Source organism: Peromyscus californicus, unplaced genomic scaffold (genome assembly GCF_007827085.1).
Source record: "Peromyscus californicus insignis strain IS unplaced genomic scaffold, ASM782708v3 Scaffold_5__1_contigs__length_169319896, whole genome shotgun sequence".
In the NCBI taxonomy this organism is placed as follows: domain Eukaryota; kingdom Metazoa; phylum Chordata; class Mammalia; order Rodentia; family Cricetidae; genus Peromyscus; species Peromyscus californicus.
The window spans coordinates 130,493,325-130,510,896 of record NW_026294573.1 but is presented as its reverse complement, the minus strand read 5'-3'; the positions used below and the strand labels follow the sequence as shown (position 1 = coordinate 130,510,896).

Here is a 17,572-nt window from a genome sequence, read left to right as displayed (position 1 = left end):
ATTGTTACATCACTCCTCTTCATGGGAAGGCGAGTGGTCAACGTATCTTATTGGAGCAAATAAATGAATAATTTTCCAACTTTTCTGATAAATGACACCATTTCAAAGAATCTTTCAATTAAGATTCTTTCTCAACAAGTACTGAAAAATTGTCCGTCTTGAATGGTGACTATTGGTCAAGAAAAAAACAAAACAAAATAAACAAACAAAAAACCACACCAAGCATAATACCTGTTTTTAGTCACAAGATGTGCGTGCACATATACAATTTGTCTTATGATCTGTGCTCATACAAGTAAAAACAAACAAACAACAACAACAAAAGACAATGGCCTTGCTGGCAAAACAACCCAGGTCTGCCCCACCTTAAACTTCCAATAACTTTACTTAAAATCACCATCATCACCATCATCATCATCATCATCATCAGCAGCAGCAGCAGCAGCAGCAGCAGCAACAGCAGCAGGAACTTGCCACTATCTCCTAAGTGTGTAACAGTCAGAAGTGAACTTCATAAAAAACTGCAGACCTCCTCTTCCCAGAGAAAAGCAGGGTAATTAATACCATTGGAATTATAGGCATCAGACATGGGGAAGATGCCTCCAAAAAGAATTTAGAGAGAGAATACATCAAGAGAAATATGCAAGTAGCCAATGTCCCATGTGACCCCCTTTCACAACTCAATTCCTTAAAGGAGCAAGGATCAAAGGTCAGTCTGGAAGTGGCCATTAGAACTGCTGTGTGGAAGGACAGAGAGACTGTCACAGTCTATGATATGTTCACCTCCTAGAAAGCTAGCTGCTCAGGAAGTTAAATGAAGGGGAGTAAAAATAAATCCAGGAGAAAATAAAGATCAGTAATGGCTCAAAAGGAACCACCTCACACGATAACAAGCCCTTTCCGTAAATAATTGCAAGATTGGCCAGGTTTATGCTGACTGAAAACAAACTGACCACACCCCTTGCAGATGCTGTCCACTCACCCCTGCCCCCATTTCTTCCAATCAAAACTTCTCCCAAGGAAACCAACTTGCCAGTCCTGGTCCCAATCCTTCACCCTTGCTCCTGTCAACTGTGGACAGCACTCCTGGCCTCTCTCTGTTAAAACCATTCTCCCCACTGACACCGATGACTTTGCATTTGCCAACTCAAGTGGACAGTTTCCAGAAATTACTTCCTAGTTCTCTTGTAAATGACACCCCTCCATCTTCAAAGTCTTCCTTTCATCACATTAAACTGGTACCTTGTTGGCCGCATATTTTCCTTGCTCCCTCCTCCTGGGCATTCTCTTCATCCCTAACACCAAAGCACCTGTGTTAGGGGGCTTCCTGTGCCTAGTGTCACTATTCTACTCAACATTCTCCTAGGTCACCTTCAATTCCTCACATTACGGAGACATCTCTAAACATCATACTATGTATTCCATTATCTGTTCATAATAGGTAATTCATAAGGCAGGAAGAGTGTCGGTGCTGAGAACTACAAAGTAAAAAAACAGTCTCAGCCTGCAGAAAACTAACTGCACTTCAGGGAAGAAAATAAATAGGTAATTACAATCCTACTCAGGAAGCACAAGTAAACAGATCAGAAATTCAGTGTCATCCTTGGCTACACAGCGAGTTCAAAACCAGCCTGAAATACATGAGACGCTGTCTCCGAAACAAACAAATAAAAACAAAAGTAAGAATTTGAAAAATAATGCAACTATTTACACTGCTTTACTTTGTCTCAGCATCCAAAACTTCCAAAGCCTTTACTTCTCTTAGTGAATTGGGATGTCTTAGTGCAGAGGGTCACTCCAAGCTGAGGTGTAAGTTGTCTACATTAGGGCCACATCACAATAAGGGACATAGTAAGACTAGGCTGCTTTGGTTCTGCAAGTTTCTGTATCTGCAAGTTTCTTAGATGTTTATTCACAATAGCTAAATTAAGAACCTAACCTACATGTTTGTCAACAGAAGAAATGGGTAGAGAATCATGCCATGCACACACAATAGAAATTATTTAACCACAGGGAAGAATGAAGTTATATTACTTGCAGAAAAATGGACACAGCTGGAAATCATTAATCTTATTAAAGCAAATTAAATCAGTCTCAGCCAAAAAGCATTTTTTTCCCTCATTTGTGGGTCCTAGATTTTCCATAGAAACATATTACATGAAACTAGAAGTAAACTGTCCAGGGGAGCAGACAAGGAGGACTAACAGGACAGGGGAGAAGAGACAACGGTGGGTATATTCAGCATAAATTATGTACTTGCTTGACAATATCCATGTGTAACCCGGTACCACACACAGGGAAAGAAACAGAGCAGACTAGTTGGAGAACTATATGGCAAAAGTGTGTATGATTTAACTACAAACAAATTTACTTTCATTTAAAAATTGCCTTCTTTACAGTGTGTGTGTGTGTGTGTGTGTGTGTGTGTGTGTGTGTGTGTGTGTGTGTGTTGTATGTACACACATGAAGATGTGCGTATGTGCCCATTACATGCATGCAGAGACCAGAAGAGAATGTCTGCTGTTGTCTGTTGTTCTGTCTTATTTTTTGAGACAGCCTCCCTCACTGGACCTAAAGTCTGTCTTTCTAGTGAGTCCAAGGGGTCAGAAAGCTCCTAGAAGTCACTCTCTCTGCCTTTCCAGAGAGTCGCCCCGCCTGGCTTTCAGGTGAGTGCTGGAGACTTGAACTCGGGTCTTCTTGCTTCTGCTTCACAGCAGGCACTCTTAACCACTGAGCCATGTCCCCAGCCATAGTCAGAATTTTAATGTTGCTGCACCCACATTCTTAACTAAATTAAAAAATAAAATTGTTATCCTCTCTGTAACTCAGGGCAGTAACTCTACTAGATATTTGCTAGGCAAATGTGTCTTTTGAAATCTCTTCTTCCCTTCCTGTGAATGTATTTCTGAAATTGTTTTTCAGAGCCAGCCTGTAAACCATGCTGTCATTCCAACTTGATGAGATGTGTTACCAGTAGGAAGCAAGGCCATTCTCTCATGAACAACTTCCACTGTTATTATATATGAGATTCCCACCAAAGCATGTATAAAGAAGTTGAGAGTGGGGATTTATTATTTCTTTCCTAAATTTTATTTTGTTTTGACTAAAGTGATTTTAATGACAATTATTTAACTGCTACAGAATCTGGTAGCATTGAAAGAGCTAGAGAATCTGGTAGCATTGAAAGAGCTACAGAATCTGATAGCATTCCCACCCTGTGGCTCTACACAACATAAAATGTGCTTACAAGTCTCCAGCAATGTTGCTCATGGTCAATTTGGATAACTGGCCTTCCTGTCTTTGGGCTAAATCCAGGACCAGGAAACCAAGGTCTGCAAAAATCCTTCCAGACCATGTTTCAGGATCACCTCTACCCTTGTGTAGCTTGCTGGGGTACTAACAGGTGCAGTATCTGTGTATATATCTCAGGATTATGGCTGTGGACAGGCAAGGCTCCTTCTAGCCTACTTTGCATGTTCTTTCACACAGGTTCATTCTTTCTTAGTGAGCAGTGAGGTCAGTTACCTCAGAGCCAAGCAACTCAGAGAATCTCTAGGCATTAATTTTTTTTCTCCAATTACCTTGCTCTGCATGAAACCTATCTTCAGACAAAAATCTCTAGGATCAGCTCTTCTGCATGCTAGGCAAGTTCTGAAGACTGATCATACTTCTTCTCAGCTAATAGGATAGTCTATGAATCATAATTAGCTCCAACAGACAGAATGGGAAACAGATTTGAAGGCATTAAAAACTTGCCCCAAGTGATGTGGCTACTCAGGGAGTTCTAGCTCCAGGTGTAGTAGACTCCAATGGAGACATGCCCTAGCAGATGTGCAGCATCATTCCTTTCCTCATATATATATAGCAGAGTTTATCTTTACTCTATGCCCCTCTCACTGGGACCGGACTGATATTCAATCAATTAAGCAGCCTTCCATTTTGTTTTTCTCACATGGCTCATAAGAAATACATCGAATGTCCTATTATATCTCCTGAAAACACTCTTCTATAAGAACAGTAAAGACTTTGCTCATATCTTTCCCACTGAATATTCAGAATGCATATATTAATTTTTTAAAATTAATGTTATTTATGTGTTTGAGTGTTTTGCCCACCAGTGTGTCTGTGTACCATGTGCATGCAGTGTCCTCAGGGGCAGAAAGAGGGTGTCAGATCCTCTGGGACTAGAGTTATAAGGTGGTGTGGGTCACTATGTGGGTCCTGGGAATTGAACCCACATCCTCTGCAAGAGCAGACTGTGCTCTTTTTTTTTTTTTTTTTTTTTTTTTGGTTTTTCGAGACAGGGTTTCTCTGTGTAGCTTTGCACCTGTCCTGGAACTCACTTGGTAGCCCAGGCTGGCCTCGAACTCACAGAGATCTGCCTGGCTCTGCCTCCCGAGTGCTGGGATTAAAGGCGTGCGCCACCACCGCCCGGCCAGACTATGCTCTTAAATGCTAAGCCATCTCTCCAGTTCCTAGATGTATCAACGTTTATTTCTGTGCAATGGATGTCAAAAGTAGATGAAGTTCAAAATCTATACAAATGAAAGCACGCCCAAGAGGTTCAGAAATGTTACACAAATAAGCTATATGTGGTGATATTTTGTTTGTGCTTTAATAAAGAAAGCTTGCCTGGAGATCAGAGGAAAAAGGCCAGCCATTATAAGTAATCAAAGAAGTCAGACAGTGGTAGCATACATCCTTAATCCTATCTCTTAGCAGGCAGGATCTCTGTGTGTTCAAGACCATACTTGGGAGCAGAGCCAAGTATGGTGATACACGTCTTTAATCCCAGTACCAACCATAGAGGTCTGTACAGACAGACAGAAAGAGACAGAGCTGTGTAGGAAGAGGAAGTGATGTAGCTGGGCTCAGAGAGCCAATGAGAGAACAGAACAGAAAAGGCACATAAACATGAGTAAACAGAAAGAAGCTCTCTTTGGAAGCTGCGGAGTTGGGGAGGTGAGGTTAGCTCGTGGTGAGGTGAGGTTAGCTCGTGGTTTATCCTATTCCTCTGATCTGTCTCTCAGGCTTTAACCCAAATTTCTGGCTCTGTGTTTTTTATTTATTAAGACCATTTAGAAATTCGTCTACGGCTATGGGTGGGCACCACTGTAGGCTTTCAGTTTTGCATGATTAAAGGTCTTAATATTTGAGTAGACTAAAATGAAAATATTCTATTTAAGTTCAAATTTGTCTATGTATTTTTTTTTTTTTTTGGTTTTTTGAGACAGGGTTTTGTCTATGTATTTTTATTTAGTGATAGTACAAAGTTATTGTCTTTTTACAATTATTACAGAGTACTAAAATATATATATATATATATATAATATACATTTTGATCCTTTACTTTGGATTTTGAATAGAGATGGTGATATATATATATATATATATATATATATATATATATATATATATTTTTTTTTTTTTGGTTTTTCGAGACAGGGTTTCTCTGTGTAGCTTTGCGCCTTTCCTGGAACTCACTTGGTAGACCAGGCTGGCCTCGAACTCACAGAGATCCGCCTGGCTCTGCCTCCCGAGTGCTGGGATTAAAGGCGTGCGCCACCACCGCCCAGCGAGATGGTGATATATTTTAATGGCATTAAATTTAATGCAGATGACCCTTCTCTGGCAGTAATATTTCACAAGGTAGAGTCACTATGAAGACAACATATAAGACTGAGCTTGAGCTTGACTCAGAGATGGACTCCACAGATACTTTTTATTTCCAACTAACAACATTTTCGAACCATGTCAGTCTCTCTGGACATCTTACTTCATTCCTTCTCCATTTCTCACTGTTAGGGGTCTTATTATCTTTAACAATTAACTTACCCTTACCTTAACTATTTTAATAATGTCCTAAATATCCTCCCTCCTTCCCTCTTCCTCTCCTACCTCCCTCTCCCTACCTCAGTCTCTCTTTGGTTTTGCCTTTATTCCTGGTTGATCTTCAATGTTGGGACCCATTTAGATTGAACTACCCTTCCCTACCACACTGCTTAGCACTCAGGAGGAGGGCTTAAGCCCAAGTTCCTCAGGCTGCATCAGAAGTTTATCATGGCCTCCTCCTGCATACTCCCCTGACTCAACCCTGCCTCTGCTCATGCCTCACAGGTCCACAGTGCCTTTGTTCATCCACTGAAATAGACCTCGCTCCTACAACTCATCCACCAGTATCATTTGTTAACACTACTTCCAGACCCTGAACTCCCTAGTTGTTCACAGTATATGCCTCTCTTCTGAGTTTCATGTTATCAAAGCCACGGTGTGCACTGGAAAATCCTCATATAACCTGTTTACTGCCCCTATCCAGGGATCTCCTAGGAGACTCAGAATCATTACAGCATCCCCAGTGCTGTACATACATTTGCACTGGCATAAAAGCACACAATAACTATTGCTGAATGAGATGGAACAATTTCTCAAGCAGGATGGGAGCAGCTGGGGAGTCCCATTCAACCTTGACACTGACTCCACGCTATTCTCCTGAGAGTCATGAAGTCACTGTGATGCCAGTCAAGAACCTGTCACTGTTTGCGTCTTGCATCCTGGTATGGCTGACACAACTTTGTGTATGTATGTATGTGTATATATATATATATATATATATATATATATATATATATAATATCTCATATATATATGACATATATATACCCTTGTTAATCATCTATTAGTAGACATTTTGTTGTTAATGTGTAAACCAAAAAGGAAAAAAACAAATGGGCAAAAAGGAAAAAAAGAGAGACAATTAAATAATACAAGAATACAAGTTAACAGAAGTCATCATAGAGACATCAGGGAAGGCAAAGTGAAAAAGACTAAATGAGAGGAGATGGGAAGATATCATGCTGTAAGGACTGAGATCTAAGGTACACCAAGAGACAGATGTAGGAACTGGCTAGCAATGGAAATTGGAGTTATTTGGACTGAATGTACTAAAATCTAACAAAGTCAACATGACTGACAGATTTCGCAAACTTGCATCTACTAAACACAGAACCTGCCTTCTGTTAAAGCTGAGCTATCTAACCAGGCAGCTAATTTTACAAACCTCATGCTGTGCTGCCCATCACAACCAAGGGTTTCAATAAAGCCATACCCTTTTCTTCTAAGTTAAGAGGCAGGCCTCTGGTATCAAAGTCTCCGGGATCAAGCTAAAAGTAATTTATAGTTACCTATTCACCTTCCATGGTACATCCACAAAACAAAATCTGAAATGCCAGCAAAAAGGGACCAAGCAAAAGCAATAGGAAAAACATTTATAAAAAAAGCTGGACTAAAATGCCTTGACTATGCCATTTTAAGATTGTCCTTGTGAACAGATACAAAAGTCAGCAGAGTGAAAAATCAATTTTGCTTCCATAAGCACTGGACATTTTCCCTCAGACAGTATATTTCCTTAACTAATTCTTTGGGGTGGGCTTATTTTCTCTTTGAAATATTCAACTTGCATTTATTTATTCCAAAAGAAGTTATGAGCACAAAGTACTTTGATCTTCCTTTTATTTTGGCAAAAACAAAGTGTCTTTTCTTAGCTTGGAAATGGAAAACAGTAGCTTTTCCTCAGTTTCCAGATGGAAAACAATAGTGTCTTACCATCTAGGTAGAGACGATTTCTCTCCCAAAGATGCTCAGAAAATAAAGATGATTTTATCTGCTTCTACTTGTCAGACTATGTAACTATTCTTCCTGATAAATATTACCACATACAGAGATTTATCACAAAAATGTGAAAACTCATAGACTAAGAATTCTAATCCCATGTACTCCCATTACTAAAATATTATATTAAGAATTTCTTCAAGGTAACAGTAAAATAAATTTTAGTTACAGGTATAAGTTCTCAAGGGCAAATGAAGGTGTCTGAATCAAAAAAGTACAGCCCAAGTGAGTTAAACAAGATGAACACATTAATATACGTGTAACTATATTGCCTTCTCAGTAAAACAATGGTGCTAGCTTTCATAGAATTACAGTACTTTTCAAATAAAAAAGAGATATGTTGCTCTCAAAATGCCACTACAACTTCAACTTTATCTGTTCTCATCTCATGTGAAATTTATGAACCTTGACTATACTGATAAATTTTCTGGAGAGATCTCCAACAGAGCCAGCATCTGTCCCCTTCAAATGGTCTGAAAATTTTTGTATATAAAACAAAGTAGACTGGATAGTGGAATAAATTCAATATAATAATAATGTGACAAGAGTATGGCCATACATTACAACTAATATGATTTCTAATTCAATACAGCTATCTGAGGCATATATACTAAGACCCGTTTTTCCTCATCCTATTGCAGAAGTCAGATAAATAGTTCCCTAAGCCCAACAAGACTAATGCAATTCAAAAAGTTGCTCAGTTTTGAAAGAAGTTGATTAATTGCAGCTTTAGATGTAACAGAAGGCATCCTGCAGGAAGATGAATTTGAGATGGGTCCTAAATAATTACAAAATAATTACACTTCCAACAAAAGGAGATGGAGCTGAAGTGTGTCCTGGGTTAAGTAAGGGTGGACTGGCAGAAGTTGGAGAGGAGCTGAAGGGTAAAATGGGGAAAAGGAACATATAGTTTCTGTTTATATGTCAGGTTCACATTCTTCTCGCATGAGCTGGAGCTTCAGTCTTACCTTAGAAATTATCCCTTTACCTTTTAGACTTTTGCAAATGTTATTCCCTCTCTTGGAAAATAATGGCCATCCCTGCCAAATTTACCTTGCAGACTCTCTCCCTTAAACACTTGCCACTCCATTCTGCTTTCCGATCTCAGCTTAAAGGATCTTCCTCAAGCAATCAGTTCCTGAAACCGTCATTCACCGCCCTCCCTACAGTTGGGATGTATTCTCTTCTTGCATATATGCCTACATATTGTTTGTTTCAGATATATGCACTAATCGTTACAGAGAATTTTGGTCAGCATTTATCTTAACCCAAAGGCAAAACGTTCCTGGAAGGCATACTCTTAGCTGCTGCAATGCACCAGCATGTCGTGCTGTCCGTGGTACATGGCAGGCACGTGGCATTTGCTGAATAAATAGTTAAGCCCCCAGAATGTGTATACTTTTCCTCCGTGGGAAGATTTGTTACTTTAGTAAAACTTAGAGTTCCTAAATTGTGGATCCTTCATACATCTCTCATGTAAGAAAAAACAAAAGCATAGGCATCCTAAACTGACTCACATTCCTTACAGACTTGGTTTATCACCCGATCATAGGAGCTTCACTCCACATGCAAAACCCTGAAAATTCTGTATTCTCAGTCTGCAAACAGAAAGGAACTGAATGCATACAGTTGGTTTACAACTACTTGTAGGGATGCCACATTATGGACACTTTAAATAAACAAACAAACAACAACAACAACAAAACTCCAATTGTGCTGAAAGGCAGAATAAAAACTATAGAAATACCACCAAGGTGATGAATATATAGGTTTCTGTATAGTTTTAAAACATACACCATTTAACTCTGAAAGCCTCGACTCTATACAGAGAAATAATTTAAAGACAGAAACAATTATGACAGAAACGCTAATTAATGTTCTCTGTTGCTCACTCACCTGATTGCTCATTGTAGCTGGTACTTTCAATTGACTATGGCTTACACATACACTCTTCAATAGGAAACGATATTTTCCACTTCAAACTCAACTGTACTGTTTGCCATACAACAAAGGAATGGGCAGCAGTGTCTCATGTGAGGCCACCAAAGTAGGAAAAAGAAGGACATGAGCTATGAAGCCAGGGACGCAGAAGCATACCACAGCTGAAAGGGCACTATCCCTCCACTTTCTCCCATTGTGTGATAGCTGCACCTAAAAATGTGAAATGATACTTCATCCACGTCATGCATCATAACTGCCCCATGTCAGAAGTGCACATTCACTGGCATATTTCTCTCTGTGGATGTGGAGAGGTGACATGTTTCATGGAAATGCTATTCTGAGGATAATCAAAATGCATCCTTCTGGCTGTCATTTTTCAGTGGCTCTGAGATGGGTATGTAGAGTATTCCTTTGTGACGTAAAATCACTATGTTTCTTCTCCTTATCATCAAAAGTATATTTTGATTTTCAAAATGCCTTTTTTTCTATTTATGTGTAGTGTATGTGCCTATTTGTCCATATGTGAATCATGTGAGTTCAGATACCCATAGAGCCACAAAAGGGTGTTGAATTCCCTGAGACTGGAGTTATAGGCAGTGTAATGGGTGCGGGAAAACAAACCAAGGTCCTTGTGAGAGCAGTACATGCTCTTAATCTCTGAGCTATCTTTCCAGTCCCCCGCCAAAAAAAAAAACCTTTTTAAAGGGCATGTGCCATTCTTTACTCATAAAGGCACATCTTAAGAGAACCATTGCTTTGAATAATTTTCTCATATTCTGTAAAGATGATGGATTTACATTTAGATATCCCAGATCATCAGCCCTAAAATATTCAGTCCGAAGCTGTCACTTCATATAAATAATAAATGACATCAGCTAATGCAGACTTGTTTCTTCTTTTATTTTGTTTGATTTTGCTATTCATTTTACACTAAAGTAATATTAAAAAAAACAATTTCCTAAGTACCTGAAACTTCAAGGACTCCTTGGCTATAGGGAACATTGTTCACATTTACAATTTACATCCTTACTCGACACATTGTGGTGCTTTTTGCAATAGAGGATGAATTAAAATGAAAGGATTTAGTAATGATAAATTGCCTTTAAGTAGGGCAGGGCAAAATGAGGCTGATGCAGAGGATGGATCATGGCCAGGGGGAATAAAAAGAAAAGAGACTGAGAGAGTAAGAGGGCCTAGAGCAGATAAGGGAGCTGAAGTCAGGGTTAGCAATACTCCCTAACTTATGAATTTGTCAGAATTTCACAGTTAAACATTTCAGTTGTAGTTCTTATTTTATAAACAGAACTAAATCAATCAATAATGATTTCTGGCTGGGTCCAGGAAGGAGTTTATATTTTAGAAACATCTTGGAACTATTTATGCTAGCTCCGCCTTGTTCATAAAGAGCCAAGCAGGCATTTTCAGAAAAGGACCAGGCCATGGTGCCAGACTTTATCACAGTCTAATTTGGGGAGACCAGTGAGTTTACTGGGCTTGCTTACAGATCACACTTGGAGGGTTAGTTATAGGAATACAGTAGCATCACTGCAAAGTTCCACCCCATCATGGACAGTGACCTCATTTGGTAGGTTTGATGCCTGTCATTTTCTGCTAGACAATTATACCCATTTACTCTTGGCTGCTCTAGAGCAATAGAACCCACTGTTTCTACCTGCACAGTACCCTTCTCACTCTCACTTAATAGTCCACTAGTGTGTCACACTGAAGCCACTCAGAAAGGAGCAGACAGCTAGGCTCTAGCTGCAAGCCCCTCCTGGGTCCTTTAGTAGAGCTGGGCAAGCAGGGGGCACTGTCTCTTCTTCTATGTATAACATTGATCTATAGTGAACATACTTGCCCAAATGAGAGAATTAAATGGATCCACACAGAGGAAAGGGGAACCAAACAGAATGGAAGAAAACTCATACCCAAGACCGAAGTCTACATCACATGGTCAATACACTGTTTTGCTTATGCTAGCTTGTGTTTACTTTCTGAAGCTTGTCATCTAAGGAATGCTTTCTAATCACACAGGTGAAGATCAAAAAGATGTTTTCTGAAATCCAAAAAGTAAATAAAATAATGTTCAGAATTAAATGAGTTCCACTGGAAGAGTAAAAAGGGCACTAGGGTTATGAGGAATGAAAAAAAGAAAAAGAAAAAAAATTTCCTTTGTAAGAGGATCAGTCAATGCTCTTGAAATGGTCAATATTACCTCCTGGCTCTAAAAAACAAAAGCAGATTCCCGAAGCAACTAAGAAGTATCTGTGCAAAGCCACAGGAAAAAAAATTAAGGAGGAAATTGACTACATATTTAAGAAACAAGCAAGCAGAGAAGGCACTTCTGGAAGTAGGAAGATAATTGCCTTCCTGTGTACAGGAAATCGAATTGTAACAAGTAGGGCAAACAGACAAAGGTATATATAATATATAATATATAATATATAATATATAATATATATACAAAACCAAAGAGTATCCACTTCTAAAAACCTTTCTCAAAGAGAGATACATTAAAATATTTTCTTATGAGAGCGGAATAGTGTACAACACTTCTGCTATTTTCTTCATAATCATCAATAAATATCCTGTCAGTTTATATATATATATATATATACATACATATATATGCATATATATCTATATATGTATGCATGTATGTATGTATACACCCACATATAAACTTCTGTTTAAAGCAGACTCCCAGGGCTGAGAAAGTTGAGTCTTACTCCCCATTGCTCTCTGCTAGTTCAACAGAAACATCATTGTTAGAGTTTGAATGTGGCATGTGGCACCTCCCCCACAGAGTATGCATTTGGATAATTTGGTCCCAGTTGGTGGCACTGTTTGGAAGACAGAGGTTTGTAATGTGGATACTAGCAGACAGAAGTAGGTCACTAAGTTTGGGCCTTGAATGTTATATTTACTTCTGGATTGGGCCTATACTCTCTGTCACCTGACCACTAAGAAGTAAGGAGCTACCACCTCACACTCCTACTACACATCCGTGATGCACTATGTCCCCTGTAACCATGACTCAAGATCAACTTTTCTCTCAAGTTATTTGAGTTCGGGATTTGTCATAGCAATACAAAAAAACCCAATATCAGTAATGCAATTCAACACACATCTGTGGAGAGCCTTTCATGCAAATTTTTTTTTCTTTTTATGCAAAACATTTTGATGAATACAAGAGGGGACACTAAAGTCGGCTAACCCCTCAACTCACAGAATTTATATTACTATAAAGAGGGCGAGAGATCTATAACGATAACTTATCATCTAGAATAAAAACTGACATTTATAATTAGCATAAAAGGAAAATAAAAAGTTGGGAGAGGGATTGCTCAGTCATTCGGGTCTGGACAGTAGTTCTGAAATTTGAGTGTGAGAAAGAATGAATCAAGTGGAAGGCTAGTGATAACCCAGACAGTGGGACACTCAAGAGTTTTTCAGAAGTTTGCAGATGACACTGACATTGCTGGCCTGATGACTGTCCTTTAAGAACTTCTGATTTAGGAACTGGTCTTCAGTTCTGGCTGTATATTAAACTCCTAGGCATCTTTTGAAATGTCTAGTGCCCAGGATTCATTCCAAGTCTACAATAAATGAATACAAAGAAGACTGTAGCAATATGAGAAGATGAATCATAAGCACAGCTTTCTCAGGAACTGGGAGACAGAAAGGTAGATGCTGATGAAGAATGAAGAGTCAAGAGAGGGCAAGTATGAGGCATAATTAGGAAGGAGAACATGACGGATGTATCTGCAGAGAAAGGAAGTAGAGGGTTGGGTCAGGAAAAAGCTTCATTGCCAACTAAGGAGCTTGATATTTCTCTTGGAGGTCATAAGAAATCATTAAAGACCTTCGAATAGGAGGGTGGCATGGTCTGGAAGCACAATCCTGAGTGGATGAAAACAAGACTGGTGTTGAGAAACAGGGTTAAGTAGGATGTTTCAGCAGTGGTCCATTTTCTTAAAATGAGTCTATGGATGCATGCTCAAGGCTGTGTGTTCTATAGAAATGCTTCAATTTTGTTTCTAGTTCAAATACAACCTAGGAATATATTTCACCAGTTGGGAAGGCAAAATTCTCCTTTAACAGTCATCAATGGAAAGATTTTTTTCTCAAGACTGAACTTAAGCTTCCTAAGCCAATGCTTCTTAGTCAGGGAATTAGGAACAAATTGATTATGGATTTAAAGTTAACATTTTTCTTTGCTATGAAAGGAGTAAGTACATTTTATAGCTCTCAGAAACAGTGATGTAGACAAGGAAGTAAAATTGAAACAGTCTAAGCCAATCCAAATCTGAATCACTGGGATCTCAGACTGCATTTGCTAAGGAAGAGGAAATAAGTAACTGAAAAAAGGAGGGGGGATTAAAGCTTCCTAAAAATGATACATGATGGATGAAGCCATAGGAGAAGGTTGTAAAACCAGTCAGGTAAGTTTTACTAGAAAATCACCGGGACCAACACACATCCCTGCTGTTCATTTTAGGAATTAGTTTAATCTCCAGAGTAGCCACATATGTGTGTGGCAGGGAGGCACAATATAATTTTTGAGTTACAAAGACTCAAGCTAGAACAGCTTTTCTCCTTTAAAAATAAATGTTAAGCAAAATAAACCGACTCTTAAAGATAGGGACCACACTGTCTTACTGGATGACACTATAAATTTTTATCTCTCTGGTGTCTCTATGCTCTCCCTCCCAGCACACGTACTCGTGTGTATGCATGCTCGCGTGCGCACACACACGCACACACACATACATACACACACACACACACACACACACACACACACACACGCATGCAAAATCATGAAATTATAAAGAGGATCGTAAGAGTGGAGGAAGAGATTTCAAGAGAGGGAGGGAATAAGGAAAACAGAGTAATGGAATACAAGAGACACGAAAGTAGAGGAGGGAAGAATTTAGTTGGAAGGGAGGGGATCAATCAGAGGAGGGCAGAGAGAAGGAGGAGGGTATTGAAAGAGGACTCCGAGGGAGAGGGATGAATAGGAATAAAGGATAGTGCCATATGTATATATGAAAATGCTATAATGAAATATACCACTTGGTATGCTAACTCTAAACATTTTTTTTTAAGTTTAATGTGTCAAGTAATTTTAAAAGTGATCTGTCAACCAGTTCACTCACAAGAGAGAAATATCTTCTAATAACTGTGGAAAATAAAAGCTTCTAAGTTACAATCCAGTTCCCTTCCACTGGCTACGGTTTCTTACTACTGTATTATCAAGGAAATCCATGATTCCCCTTTTGGGGTCTTAGTCTTTCTAATAAGAGAATTTTTAAATGGCCAGAGAAGGAATCTTGAGGATCATTTTATTAGAGTCTAGAAGAAAAAAACAACAGGACAGGTGGGGTGTAAATCTCAGAAGCTGCATGGAGGAGGGAGATGGAGAGGAAGAAAAAGCCACACCATGTTGAGTTTGAGTCCATGAACGCCTTCATGCTTAACAAAGCAGCTGCATGGTGGGAGCAGAGGGGATGGGGCACCTTTTTTTTAAAAAAAAAAAAAGAAGCCCTGAGCATGCTGAGCTTTTTGACTAGGATCCAAAAGGAGGGAAAACCAACCAACAAAACCAGGCAGGCTTAGCTGTGTGGCACGGGGCACAAGGGGCGTCTATGAAGTACAAGTACATCATCCCAATGAGAAGATAACTATTCCTCCCATCTCCCTAGCATATCTTCAGTTCTAGTGTTCTAGCAAGGTGATTGACAGGCCCAGGTGCAGGGTTCAGTAGTACTCAATGCTCTAATCTTAGGGAAGATCAGAAGGCCAAGTCCCAAGCAGGGCATGGGCAAAACTCAAATTCCATTCTTTGGGTCAGGAAGGAGGAACTTTCCCTTAACGAGTCTCAACCAAACCCTCATATCTCTCTTCTTCCATTAAATATTTTAAATCCTAAGGAAAGGAAGCTGACTTTTCTTTTTGTAGTGTTACCATGGAAATAGGTTAGGTTCAGAGCCAACCATGAGGGAAGAGTCCATCCTCAAAGGTTTCCAGCTCTGCTAAGATCTATAATACTGCACAGTAACAATGTAGAAAGAAATATAATATTAAAATTCAAGTGTTACTTACTTGGATATAGATATAGTTTTAAGTAACAAGCACATAGCTCTCATATCTTCACATGGAGCCTTTTTCTTCTCCCCACATGAGGGGCCAGCTGTTTAATGGCGAGTGAAGGAATGTATTTTCCCAGCAATTCAATGACCCTTTCTGTAGATGCCACTGTAACATGCAACAATGACACCTCCCCTGGAAATAACCTGCTGAACTTTAATTGCATCCCTTTATTTTCTCCAAAAATTAAAACCTCAGCATAAAACATTCCAAGATTCTTTTTCTTATTCATTTTCATGGGGCATAGCCATTAGGGTATTTGAGACATTAAACATTATAAATACCAAAAGGAAACATCAATAATCTAAGCCAATGAAAATGTTACAAATTCTGCTCATGTGGCCAAAATGTACGGCCTAATGTGAAAAGCAAAATCAAGTCAACACAAGTGGAGATCACATACCTGAGCTTCTGATTGTATTGTCTGACCTTTTCCAGGGAGGCCGTGTTTATCTGGGCTTGAAACTCTTCCACGGAAACATTGTCTCTACAGTAATATCCTTCCATGCTTTCCAAGGCTGCAGAAACAAGTTAACAGTTTACAAGCAATCTTATAACTTCATCTCTGTGCCTCCTCTAATCCTACTAATTTTCAATAGATTCACCAGAGTGTCGCATATGGATACATATGCAACAAATGACTCTAAAAATGAATGAAAATGTGCCATGTGCTCTCAAAATATATATCAAACAGTTGGTGAAATTTGTTTTTTGCTGTTGTTGTTGTGAAGTAGGCAAAGGAAATTTCTGGTTTAAACTAGCCTCTATTTTTGAATGCATTGTAGAAGACTAGAATATACTATCCCAAAATACAAGGATTATTTTCAGCTGATTATTTTGAGAAACTGCAGACACAAGAAGTATTCTGAAAACAAAGTAAAACTTAGTCTTTTGTAAGAGGAATTTGTACCCAAAACCGAAGTCTGCATTGTGTGTGTGTGTACCTGTACTAGGGGTCAGGTGAGAGGGTTGGAGTGTGGGTTGGGGTAGAAGTCTGTATTTACATGCACATTCCCTGTTCTGCACCATGAAGAGAAAGGTGCAAAATCCTAAGAGCTTCTGATCCCTGCACAAGCCACTGAGATTAATCTATACAACAACACTCATCCTTATTTCCTAGTCACCCCTTACAATCAGACACTGTCTGTTTCCATAGATATGCATACAATAGTCTCTTTTTTCTCCATGGGATGTATTCTAAGTCAGACCTGCAGTAGACGCTGAAACTAGGAATTATGCTTAAGCCTATTCAGATTTACACACACATACACACACACACACACACACACACACACACACACACACACACACTTTTGTGATGCCCTTTGCATTTTCACTAAGCACTTACGAACTGTGGGGCTTTAACTTCTGCAGTATGATAGCAGAAGCACAAGAATTCTTCAACCTCACAATGTTGTGGGTAGAAGAACTAGTCTTTATCTTACTTAGTCAAGAGTGTTAACCTTTTCCCAAGAAGGTAGCATTTTATGCCTCTCTTTAGCACGACCCAATTGTCAGCATCACTATATTTGCACGTTGGGGTCATTACTCATTAAAATCAGGGCTAGTTGAGACTGAACACTGTTAGGAGTCATTGTCATGAGCTACTGTGGGCCATGGCGCAATTACAGTTTATAGCAATTGATCGTTCAGATGTCAACCCACCAGAGGAATGCTCTCTGATGGGATGACCTGTTGAGCAAGGCTTTCAGGCCATTGATTCTGAATACTGTTTCTTCCATCTATAACTTCCTGTGCAATAACAGCTATGGTAACTCCCCATTACCACATATTTTCAAAAAATGTGTAT

At 39.2% G+C, this 17,572-nt stretch overlaps 1 protein-coding gene across 2 annotated transcripts in view; it reads right to left on the bottom strand.

Annotated features, from left to right (window-relative positions):
* The window catches only part of Prex2 (phosphatidylinositol-3,4,5-trisphosphate dependent Rac exchange factor 2), a 308,185-nt gene that overhangs the window by 44,884 nt on the left and 245,729 nt on the right, over positions 1–17,572 (bottom strand). For both annotated transcript variants that reach the window (XM_052715840.1, XM_052715841.1), the window contains one exon: positions 16,166–16,280. In XM_052715840.1, the coding sequence (XP_052571800.1) occupies positions 16,166–16,280 (115 nt within the window). The remainder of the gene's footprint in view (positions 1–16,165; positions 16,281–17,572) is intronic.